Raw genomic sequence first — 12,826 nt, 5'->3', positions numbered from 1 at the left:
AGAAGGATACCATGGTCGATGGTATTGAAAGGGTCACACTCCCCCTGTCCCTCTTCCAGCAAAGGTCATCGCACAGGGCCACCAACACAGTTTTTGTTCCAAAACCAGGCCTGAACTTCAGAGGTAAACTACATGAAAATGGGGTTATGCAGAATTATCAAGATGTATATTGTTCCCTTTTCTATTTTGTGAAGTTTTACCAAATAGAAATTATGTCCTCCTGTCATTACTTTTTATATTCTATGACACAGGTTTTCAGTTTTGAGCCTAAAAACAGTTCAAGTATAAAAGCATTTTCTTTCCCTTAGCAGGATCAAGACTCACTTATATCAGTGGATCTTAATCATGGCTTACTTTCCTGGTTGCTTTTGGTGTCCACAGTATGGCAGTCTGTTGTGATCCTAGCAGAGTCAGTACCTTTGTAGAAACAAGGCAGGATGTTATAAGGCAGGCAGGCAGGCAGGAAATAATAGAAGCCTCTCCAGAAGTCTCAGAGTAGGTCACAAGGATTGGATCTCTCCCAGCTGATCACATAGTTTCATGCCTTGCAGTGAAACTCTGAGAGGAGAGAATCAGAATTCTACTACAGTTAGGCCAAAGCTGAAATTTCTCATACATTGTTCTGAGAAAATGTATGGCATTCTTCTTTTCTAACCCCTGTACCAACTCAGAAAATGAAGGCTACTTTGCAGAATGTTCTCGGAATATTCTCCACCATTCTTTGGTGGGGGGCACTATTTCCCCCCACAATGTCCCAGAACAATGCTAGGTATGGGGGATTGTGGAATATACAATATGGTAGCCAGGCTGCCAAGACAGTTGCTGCCACTTGCAGCAGCAGCAACAACAACAACAACAAACCTTGGAAGAAAAGAAAGAAGCTGTCTCACTGCTTAGTCATTGGTAATGGTGAACTCCACCCCTGAGTAACTGTTAGAAAATTTCTCCTCTACCTGGAGAAAGGTGGAAAATTACCCCCCTCCCCATTTCTCTGCCCACAAGTAAAGTGGAGAATTTTAAGAGGCCATTTGTGTACAGCTCTACAACCAATGCAACTGCTGTAACGGGAATGGGATGAGGCAGAAAGGAGTATATACTATTCTAGCAATGAGTTAACCCTCTTTAGGAATTTGGATACAAAATATGAACTTTTGGAAGCTTTAAAAAATTTAGACATTTGTTTATTTGTATATATTAGGGGTAGGCAACCTTGTGGCCTCCAGATGTTTTGGATTGCAACTCCCATAATTCTTGACCATTGGCCATGCTAGCTGGGGCTGATGTGAATTGTACTCCAAACTACTTGGAGGGCACCAGGTTGCCTCTTATCAGTGATCACTAGTCATCAGTGACTATATGGGACCTCCAGGTTGAGGGATAGTATGCCTGCCCTGATGTATATGCATGACAGTATCACACATACCATATTTTGAATAGAAGGGTCATGAAATTTGCTCATTTCAAAGGTTTCATACATTCGCATTTCAAAGATAAGCATTTACATTATTTTGTTTAGTAGCAGTGCAGTCCTGTGCATGCTTACTCAGAAGTAAATTCCACTGAGGTTTATTCCCTAGTACATGTGTTTAGGATTACTGGCTGAGTTGATATTAATTTAATTTCTGCAACAGTATAAAGTTAGAGGCATGTAGAGAATGATGGAAGACTGCTAAGAGTATTAGAACATGTCTGCAGGTAGATAAATTACAATGTTCACACTAGGTTTTTTCCTAAAATATGTTCTGGAGAAACCTGCTGCAGTTCATACCACAGCTTGGGTGGAGTCAGTGCTCTACCAGAGATGGAGTTCATGATGTCACATAACACTGTTAAACCATAACTGCAAGTTCCATTGATATTACAGAGGACTTGCACATTTTCAGAAAGTAATAAATTATTGGTTAATTGCTTGCTAAGAATGATGGCTTACCTATAGCAACTAGGAAATGCCATGACAATGGACCTTTTCTAAGCATAATGGACCTTTGGGGATACATCTATCAATGGCCACTAGTTATCGTGGTTATATGGAACCTTCAGGTAGGTTGAGGACTGGTATGCCACTGAATACCTGTTGCTAGAAAGCAACCAGGGAGAAGGCTATTGCTTCCATTCCCTGCGTTGTGTGGGCTTCCTTGAGGCTTTTGAATGGCCACTGTGGGAAACAGGATGCTCGACCAGATGGAACTTAGGTCTGATCCAGCAGAACTCTTCTTATGCTTCATAATTAAGAGATGATTTATGGTCTAGATCTGGCATTGGCAGAAGGTAGATCTGGATCTACTGGCTGATACCTGGATGATTTGCAGTTGATTGCCAAGTATTTCAGACTCTCAGTAGCCACGAAATGACTCCCCCTTCTGCCCTAATTTATACTGCTGAAATGAATAAAGGTTGGGGTAACTTGGAGTGGAGTTTTGTGGAGAAAGACTGTAAGCGCCACTTCTGGTACTCAAAAGAAATTCCTGGGCTCAGAATGTTTTAAATTCTAAGTGTATGTCTTTCTCACTAGGCTCCAGTTGGTGGATCTCAGGGTTTTAGGAAAAAAACAAAGTAGATCCCACCAGTAGGATGTCTGCCCACCTGTAGTCTAAATTATATCTAAATTGCCCAGCTGGACTTACATGTAGGTCTTTCATTATTCTTTTTCCAGAATGTTAGAAGATGACCTCAAGTTGAGCAGTGATGAAGAGGAGAATGACCAGGTGAGAAGATTAACATTTGTACGTAACAAGTGCATGATCTAATTCTACAGAATTGCTCTGGTATGTTTGTGATCACTCACTTAAAAGTTTTTATTAAAAGCACTTCATACACATCTGATGTTGCCAATCAGTAATGTGTGTGGTTCTGTGTAGAGTTATAGCTCATGGGTGCAGATTCATTCTTGGTTCCAAGATATTCTTCACACATTTTCCTTGGACAAATCCTGCTGAACATGTACTTAGCCCCAACACAGCTCCACTGAAAACATTGGTGCCAAGTCAGAGGATTGCTGCCAAGCTTGGGGAAGGCAAGTCTAACTGACCAAAAAGGCCACAACCCTAGCATCTATTCCCAGTGTGAAGGCTTAACCCTGGAACAAGTGAAGAAAGAATTGATTTTTAAAATTCTTAAAAATATTTCCTTCACCATTGTGGAGACTGGCCCAAGCATCACAGAGGGCCTTAACACTGAGGAGTCTGGGTCTGACCCTGAATCAGAGAGGGATGATTTAGATTCCAGTATTATAGCGGACCCCTTCATGGATCACTGCCTTGTTGTGGCGAAGGGGCTTGCGTAACTCAGTGAAGCCATAAGCTATGCAGTTCAAGGCCACCCGAGACAGACAGGTCATGGCAGAGAGTTCTGACAAAATGTGGTCCACTGGAGAAGGAAATGGCAACCTACTCCAGGATTCTTGCCAAGAAAACCCCATGGAACGTATCACAAGGCTAAAAGATATGACGCCAGAAGATTAGCCCCTCAGGTCGGAAGATGTCCAATATACTACTGGGGAAGAGCAGAGGGAATTTCCAAGTAGTGCCAGAAAGAGTGAAGTGGCTGGGCCAAAGCCGAAAGGACACTCAGCTGTGGATGTGTCTGGTGGTGAAAAGAAAGTCCGATGCTGTAAAGAACAATATTGTTTAGGAACCTGGAATGTAAGATCAATGAATCAAGGTAAGCTGGAGGTGGTCAAACATGAGCTGGCAAGATTGAACACCGACATCTTGGGAATCAGCGAACTAAAATGGACAGGCATGGGCGAATTTAATTCAGGTGACCATTATATCTACTATTGTGGGCAAGAATCCCTTAGAAGAAATGGAGTAGCACTCATAGTCAACAAAAGGGTGGGTAAAGCAGTACTGGGGTACAATCTCAAAAATGATAGAATGATCTCAGTACGAATCCAAGGCAAACCATTCAACATCACAGTAATTCAAGTCTATGCCCCAACCACTGAGGCCGAAGAAGCTGAGGTTGATCGGTTCTATGAAGACCTACAACACCTTCTAGAACTAACACCAAAAAAACATGTCCTTTTCATCATAGGGGAATGGAATGCTAAAGTAGGAAGTCAAGAAATCACCAGGATAACAGGCAAGCATGGCCTTGGTGTACAAAATGAAGCAGGACAAAGGCTAATAGAGTTTTGTCAAGAGAACACACTGATCATAGCAAACACTCTTTTCCAACAGCACAAGAGGTGAATCTACACATGGACATCACCAGATGGTCAATATCGAAATCAGATTGATTATGTACTTTGCAGTCAAAGATGGAGAAGCTCTATACAGTCAGTAAAAACAAGACCTGGAGCTGACTGTGGCTCAGATCATGAGCTGCTTCTAGCAAAATTTCAGCTTAAATTGAAGAACGTAGGGAAAACCACTAAACCATTCAGGTATGACCTCAATCATATCCCTTATGAATATACAGTGGAGGTGAGGAATAGATTTAAGGGATTAGACCTGATAGACAGAGTGCCTGAGGAACTATGGACGGAGGTCCGTAACATTGTTCAGGAGGCAGCCTGAGGAACTATGGACGGAGGTCCGTAACATTGTTCAGGAGGCAGCAACGAAATCCATCCCAAAGAAAAAGAAATGCAAGAAAGCAAAGTGGCTGTCTGATGAGGCTTTACAAGTAGCTGAGGAAAGAAGGGAAACGAAAAGCAAGGGAGAAAGGGGAAGATATATCCAACTGAATGCAGAGTTCCAGAGAACAGCAAGGAGAGACAAGAAGGCCTTCTTAAATGAACAATGTAAAGAAATCGAGGAAAACAACAGAATGGGAAAGACTAGAGATCTTTTCAAGAAAATCGGAGATCTCAAGGGAACGTTATGTGCAAAGACGGGCATGATAAAGGACAAAGAAGGCAGGGACCTAACAGAAGCAGATGAGATTAAGAAGAGGTGGCAAGAATACACAGAAGAACTATACAGGAAAGATCTTAATGTCCCTGATAGCCATGATAGTGCGTTCACTGAACTTGAGCCGGTTATCCTAGAGAGTGAAGTCAAGTGGGCCTTAGGAAGCATTAGTAACAACAAAGCTAGCGGAGATGACAGTATTCCAGCTGAGCTATTTAAAATCCTAAAAGATGATGCTGTTAAAGTGCTGCACTCAATATGCCAACAAATTTGGAACACTCAACTGTGGCCACAAGACTGGAAAAGGTCAGTTTACATTCCAATTCCAAAGAAGAGCAATGCCAAAGGGTGTTCAAACTACCGCACAATTGCGCTCATGTCACATGCCAGCAAGGTGATGCTCAAAATCCTACAAGCTAGGCTTCAGCAGCATGTGAACCAAGAATTACCGGAAGTACAAGCGGGGTTTCGAAGAGGCAGAGGAACTAGAGATCAAATCGCCAACATTTGCTGGATCATGGAGAAAGCAAGAGAATTCCAGAAAAACGTGTATTTCTGCTTCATTGACTACGCTAAAGCCTTTGATTGTGTGGATCACAACAAACTCTGGCAAATTCTTAAAGAAATGGGAGTACCAGACCACCTTACCTGTCTCCTGAGAAACCTGTATGAAGGTCAAGAAGCAACAGTAAGAACCAGACATGGAACAACGGATTGGTTCAAAATTGGGAAAGGAGTACAACAAGGCTGTATATTGTCACCCTGCTTATTTAATTTATATGCAGAGTACATCATGAGAAATGCCGGGCTGGATGAATCACAGGTCGGAATTAAGATTGCCGGGAGAATTATCAACAACCTCAGATACGCAGACGATACCACCCTAATGGCAGAAAGCGAAGAGGATCTAAAGAGCCTCTTGTTGAGGGTGAAATGGAGAGTGCAAAAGCTGGTTTGAAACTCAATATTAAAAAAACGAAGATCATGGCATCTGGCCCCATCACTTCCTGGCATATAGAATGGGAAGAAATGGAAGCAGTGACAGATTTTATTTTCTTGGGCTCCAAGATCACCGCAGATGGTGACTGTAGCCATGAAATTAAAAGACACTTGCTCCTTGGGAGGAAAGCTATGGCACACCTAGGCAGCATAGTAAGAAGCATAGACATCACCTTGCCAACAAAGGTTCGTCTAATCAAAGCTATGGTTTTCCCAGTAGTAATGTATGGCTGTGAGAGCTGGACTATAAGGAAGGCTGAGCGCCGAAGAATCGGTGCTTTCGAACTGTGGTGCTGGAGAAGACTCTTACGAGTCTCCTGGACTGCAAGGAGGTCAAATCAGTCAATCCTAAAGGAAATCAACCCTGAGTGCTCATTGGAAGGACAGATGCTGAAGCTGAAGCTCAAATATTTTGGCCACCTAATGCGAAGAGAAAACTGGAAAAGACCCTGATGCTGGGAAAGACTGAAGGAAAAAGGAGAATGGGACGGCAGAGGATGAGATGGCTAGATAGCATCACCGATGCAATGAATATGGACTTGAGCACAGTCTGGGAGAGAGCCCAGGACAGGAAGGCCTGGTGTGCTATGGTCCATGGGGTCACGAAGAGTCGGACATGACTTAACGACTGAACAACAACAACAATTATAGTGGAAACCTGAAGGCCTGGGAACCTGGCGCTGCCTGACTCTGCAACTGATTACATGAGAATGGTGAGTGTAACTTCAGATCTGGCCCAGCTTCAAGATAAGGCTTCATGTCACACCCATGATTTAGGGCCCAAGACAGTGGGAAGCAGAGAATAAGAGGATTCTGAGGAGCAAAGGGGATCGGGTATGTCACCCAGTGTGAGATGTCAAATCAAGAGGGAAGAGCAGCAATGCCCCCTGCAGTGTTCTCTGCATTTACGGGCTAAAGGTTCAGGTCAGGAATCGTGATCAGAAGAGGGGTATTAACTAGGCCTACCCTGGTATTTAAAGTAGGCCCTTGGTAATGGGACCTTGCAGAGATCAACCTCTTCTATGCTTGGATATCTACGAACTCCGGATTCTCTTGGTCACTGTATGAACTCTTGTTTATGACAGTTTGGTATTGAGTTTATGTATGTCAGTCTTTTGCTGGCAACTACAACGCTGAAAGGATTTTAGCTTAAGAATGTATTTTCGGAGTCAAATTGAGGGGTCCATGCTGTGAAGAAGCCAGTTGTTTGTGGTGCGGAATTTAAGTGCTACAAACTATTTCAGAAGTCTTTGGAATCCTTATCTGTGTAACCTGATCTATGGAAATAAAAGCCTGAATGCAAAAAGGGCTCTCCTGTTGAATTGCCTGAGGAGCCAGGTAGCCAAGGTCTGACAACCATTTAGTGAAGTAGAGGCGGTCCACACAGAGCAGCCTTCCCCAACCTGGTGCCCTCCAGATGTGTGGGACTGCTGGGAATTATGGGGTTGTAGTAAGTGTTGTTCCTATCTCCAGGTTATTCTCCCTCCCGTTTCCACGTGCTCGAAACTGAAAAATAACCCCAGAACGTCTGCCGCAGCTTTAGCCTGTTGTCCTCAATGAATCCCAAAGCTTCAGCCCTTTTTACCTTGTGTCAAGGAAACACTTAGGTTAACTGGTTTCCTCTAACTAATATAGGAGTAGTAACAGGAAAATAGATTTTTCTCATTTGTTAGCATTAACAAATCATTCTGACATGGGGAATTATATAAATAATAAAAAAATATTTTATTATTTACAAGAAAGATTATAAAGGTTATTATTTAATCATCTTATACGTATTCCTAACCTACCTATCCCTTCTAAACCCATCACCCAAACCAATCTCACAAGATGCACATTAACTGGATCCCTAAACCCTATCTGACTGCTAAGCTGTCAAGTGTCTCTTTTTAAACCCCTTAGAATTCCCCTCACTCACAAGCCCCTCCCAGCTTTCCCTCACACACCAAGATTCCATTAACTCTAACTTACCTGGATAACATTCTACAACTCAAACACAAACATTTACATTACCATGCTTATGGTACATAGTCCAGCAAGCACTTCTGGAGGGCACCAGGTTGGGGAAGGCCAGTGTTATTTCCAGATAGACTTAAACCTTGGCCCCACTATTTTCACTAGAAGTTAAGAAGTGCAGGATGTCACGTGTGAACAAGCCTAGCCAAGAATTTGCAAACCAATTGAGAGGAAGGAAGAAAGTCATGACTATAATAGCAGTGAAGATGTGGTAGTGTAAAAAAAAAGACTCAAGAAATTATATTAAATAAACAGGTTTAATAGAGAAGAAAACACAGAAGCAGAAGAAGAAAATGTAGTTGAGCTCATCACATAGAAGCCTGCTGTAATTACATTATCCACACACATTAGATAATCCCTTAATTTTAATTACATAAATGTATTTTCCCCCTTTAATTACCATCATTTATCCAGTTAAAATTATACTTTTGATTTTACAGGCAGTGATCAGAAGATCTAATGTGTAGAAAGAAATTTTCCTGTTTGTATATTTAATTTCACCAACACTGAAAAAAACTTACCTTTTTAATCCCCAATCAATATATAAAGAGTGCACAATTAGCAGACCGCTGGGTAGTTAACATAAATCTGCAAGTTAAAATGATCCAGTTCCCTTTGATTTATAATGCATAAAGTAATAATTTTACCATCATCTACATCAGAAAATGTCTGAAGCTTTGTGTCACAAAGATGTCAAAACCGTACTTTAGATTGTTCAGAGCACTGAATTGTAGTGATTATTGCCTCTTGGTTCCCTGAAGTGTGGAATGGCACATGGAAGATCCACATTATGAGTCTCTCTTCTACAGTATAGAGGTCACTGGGCAATTTAAATCAGTCTTAGGTGCATTATTAAGCAGCGATTGCTAACTATTATGCAAATATTCCTCCCTTATTCACTCATTTCTTCCCCTTCCCCTTCTTTCTTTTCTTGTTGGCATTTTGGAATAGCAGAAAGTAGAATCTTTAAGGGAAGAAATAAACCTCTGAAGCCAGTTGTGGAATTCATGTCAATCAATGGTCAAAGAATTTGACTGACTAGTTTACATATGTGGAAAAATAGTCTATCTTATTTTTACAACCCCAGTCTTCTAGGCAGTTTTGTCCCCTATGCAAGATCAGGTTAGTTGCCACTGAGGTTTTGTGGCTGTGAAAATTTATTGCCCACAGAGTCAATCAATCTGCATTCAGCAGCTTAGTTTGAATAAATAGAGCCATTGTACTTGTCTGGAATATGTAACCAGAGTTCATCCAGTCTGTTTGCCTCGCACATCTCCTGAGATTCATAAAAGGCAACACCCTGGTATGTACTCTTGGCCTCTGCCAAAGAAATTGTGAAACTGTATAAATAGAAGCTAAAGAAGCAACCAGAGCCATCCATAGAGGCATGGCTCAAAAACGGAACTCCAACTGTATGCAAAAGAAAAAGAACTATGTTTTAGTACTTTACAGTTAATAATACAAAGAAGTCATAGCAAGTGTGTGTTAAAATGTTATGATGTATGCATATGGATTGACAAACAATAATCTCAGTTATTATGAGTTATGTTATGTTTGTCTGGCCTGCCCTGAAAGGAAAGGTCTTTGAATTAGAGTGTCCCTTTTAGGAACTGACATGAACATACATACCTTAGTGTTGCATTAGAACATTAGACTGATCCATCTTTACATTGCTTTTTGTACATGAATTTGTTCCCACCATTTAAAAGAATACAAGAGGTCATTTGCAAAGGAGATTTGAAAGGCTGATTAGTGAATATTTAGTTATGTAGTATATACTAGGAAGCCATCCCAGTGAGCAGGTGCTTCCTGCTAAAGCACTATCCATGCATATATTCACCAATAAGAAATAAGTTGCCCATAGCCAATCAGGGATGCCCTATGTATACTGTGTGTAAATAAGATTTAAACTCAATGGGCAGAGATACCAAGAGTCTGAAGCAACTGGTGATGGACAAGGAACTACAACAGTTAGCAAAGATCTACTGTGTATGTTTTTGATGTGGCATGATTACCTAAAAAAAAAACCCACTTCCCACATCACATTATCCTCTGAACAGGCTTCATATGCATCATTAATATGCAAGGTCTAATACCAAAGGTCAACTGGATCGTGTGGTTGCTTCCCACACCAAGGCTAGCATCCCCAATGGGAAGTAACTGTGCAAGAGCTGGAAAGTGACTATATAATCCAGATAACCTCATGATCAGAATTTATCATTGTTATTGATGAAATGCAAATCCTGGCTGTTGTTTTTCAGCAACGACTACATATAATGAATAACATGTGATTTATATGAACTGGACCTCTATGAATCCAGGTTTGGTCATGCATATTACACAACCAACAGACAGGCAGATGTCACTTTATAAAGATATTTAAAAGCATCCAGATTTTATCAAATAGGTTTGAGCCCTTTTAAAATAAGATACAAATAGGATAAACTGTCAGCATAATATGACATGTCGAATGGAAATGGTGGTAGAATCAGACTGCCTTTCAAGACTAAGTGAGAATCTCAGTGGTCTAAAAGGACATGGAAAGCATCCGGCAGGCAGGAGGAAGAGGGTAGCAGGAAGAAGAGATTATGGGAACAAGCACAAAGCTAACCTCTTGCTCACGTAAAAGTGGAAAGTATCTTAAGCATCCTTCCCCAACCTGATGCCCTCCAGATGTTTTGAACTACAACTCCCAGCATTCCTGACTATTGCCCATGCTTGCTGGGGCTTCTGGGAATTGAAATAAAAACATCTGGAGGGCACCAGGTTGGGGAAGGCTGATCTAGAGGTAGCCAGAGACGGCAGAGGGAACTAGCAATCCAAGCATATGATGGAGCAGCAAGGGAAATGGACTCCAGGGAAAACCAGCAAGTATTAATATATCATCTCCTATTAACACAGAAGTATAAAGATAAACAGAATCATATAGAACCAAACATACCAAACTAATCTGGAATAAGTGCCTATATTAAAGGCATTGTTTGCTATTGTGTACATCTTTTTAAAACTTTAAATAGCAGCCACAGGGAGGCCCAATCAACACTTCCCCAATCCTATGTTACTGACAAAAATGCCACCCTCCTCGAACCTGCTGTTCAGCATGGAAGTGAAGCTGCTATTTGGCACCCATTGCAGTTCCCCTCAGGCCATATAGTTTGGGAGTGGAATAATTGTCAGAACTGCAGCATGGGAGGAAAGATTGAACCCCCTTCCCCAAGGGCCATCATCCTGATTCCTGTCACACACACCCTGCAGATGCTATTTAAATGTTTTTTTAAAAGAGCCATTCAATGTCAAGCCACACAATTTAATGCAACATGTAGCTTGAGCCTAAGTTACATTTCCAAGCTTTCATCAAAATGTGTCAAAAATATTGAAGGGGGTATTAAACCAGTGCCATTAACTAATGAGTATGTTTTAAAGTACAGGAGAAGTATTGTTGAGGATGTTAAAGTTACCCCCATCACCTAAACCTTGGCTTTCCCTAAGGACATATTATCTGATGTAGCTCCCTAAAATGAAGTATTTTAAATCTCAACTTTGCAAAACCAGATTAGCTATGACAGCTTTCATTAATAGAGTCTTAGCTGCAATGCATTTAAAATTGGCTAACAAGATTTTAATAGAAGATGAAGTTTAATGATCGTATTTAATGATCTCAGCAGCCACTGCCCTTTGCAACAGATGCTCATTATTTTTAAAAGCCTGCTTGTGTGACTATTGCTGTACGGCTGTGCCCCAAAGAAACAGTGCAAAGACAAGCGCTGTAGTGCTGTGTATATAACACAAAGAGGCTTGATTTGAATGTGTTTAATTGAGACAAGGTCAAGTGTATATCCCACAATAATGACATTGAACATTCTGTGTGTGCTTATCATAAATTATGCAGAATAAGCACTTGGATAGTTTTGGAAGGGAAGAGAATACAGGAAAGGGGAATAGGGTGGTTCACCAAGTACTACTACTGCATGAGCCCACGCACCACTGTGAGCCACCCTGAATTGGGCAGGACTTGCACAAGAGCATTGTTTGGTACATGCACCCGGAGGCAAGGGACCAGACAGGAAAGTGGGTGGAAAGAAACAGCTGTGCAGAACAGAAGATGACCAGTTGCCCTAATGATTGGATGACCCGCACAGAGCCTTCTCCTTCCAGTGTCTCATCTCCTTAGCAGGAATTGCCTATGTTTTTCTCTGTAACCAGACAACAGCACTGGCCACACTTTTTAGCAAGTGTGCCAAAAATCAAGTTTGAAGTATGCACAATGCTCTAGAGTGGAGCCACTCTAGTATGTGCAAGGACATGTGCCCCACCCCGCGCAACTGTCAAGCATTTAGCAAGTTGTCAACATATATTTTTTTTTAATTTTGCCTATGTTTTAGTTTGGTTTAATTTTTTGTCTCCCCCACTGCTTAAGCTGTGGCTGTTTTATTATGCCCTTGGTTTAATTATATTTCAGTCAGTTTTAACATTCCTTCTTTTTCCAATATCCGGGCTGTGAGTACCATTCCCTGTGTAGCCAAAACATAACCACACACACATACCAGAGGTAGGCTAGCAGCAGTCTTAGAGGAACCCCAAGGATTACAGAAGTACAACAAATTTTTAGGGGGGAAAGCCCTTAGGGGAAATCCCCCAAAACAGCCCAATGAGGACTGAGGGTGCTCAGTGGCCATGGAATGCTAACTGACTGTTGCGGGAAGAAAATGGAAAAGTGGGTGGGAGGGGGAATAGAATGGAGTATAATGGAAGAGGGCATAGCTGACTAACTGGAACAATGAGCAGAAGCACTCCACACTGCAATATTTTGTTGCAGGTTCCACTTTTTAATTGCTTTTATTGTATTTTAATTGCTTTTATTGTAAGCAGCTTTGCGGATTTGACTTAGGGCTGAAAAGCAGCATATAAATAATCTTCTAAATAAATAAATGTGCATTTCCTCTTGCCCCTTACCC

At 41.4% G+C, this 12,826-nt stretch overlaps 1 protein-coding gene across 2 annotated transcripts in view; it reads left to right on the top strand.

Moving 5' to 3' along the window:
* Positions 1 to 12,826, top strand: part of AFF3 (ALF transcription elongation factor 3) — a 354,490-nt gene that overhangs the window by 236,231 nt on the left and 105,433 nt on the right. For both annotated transcript variants that reach the window (XM_084844410.1, XM_084844411.1), the window contains exon 8: positions 2,654 to 2,705. In XM_084844410.1, coding sequence (XP_084700536.1) covers positions 2,654 to 2,705 — 52 coding nt within the window. The remainder of the gene's footprint in view (positions 1 to 2,653; positions 2,706 to 12,826) is intronic.

This window comes from Heloderma suspectum, chromosome 3, assembly GCF_057233095.1.
Source record: "Heloderma suspectum isolate Gila_16-S chromosome 3, 16-S_ref, whole genome shotgun sequence".
NCBI classification, from domain to species: Eukaryota; Metazoa; Chordata; class Lepidosauria; order Squamata; family Helodermatidae; genus Heloderma; species Heloderma suspectum.
Note: the sequence above shows the minus strand (reverse complement) of the source record. Positions and strands in the feature narration are given on the sequence as shown.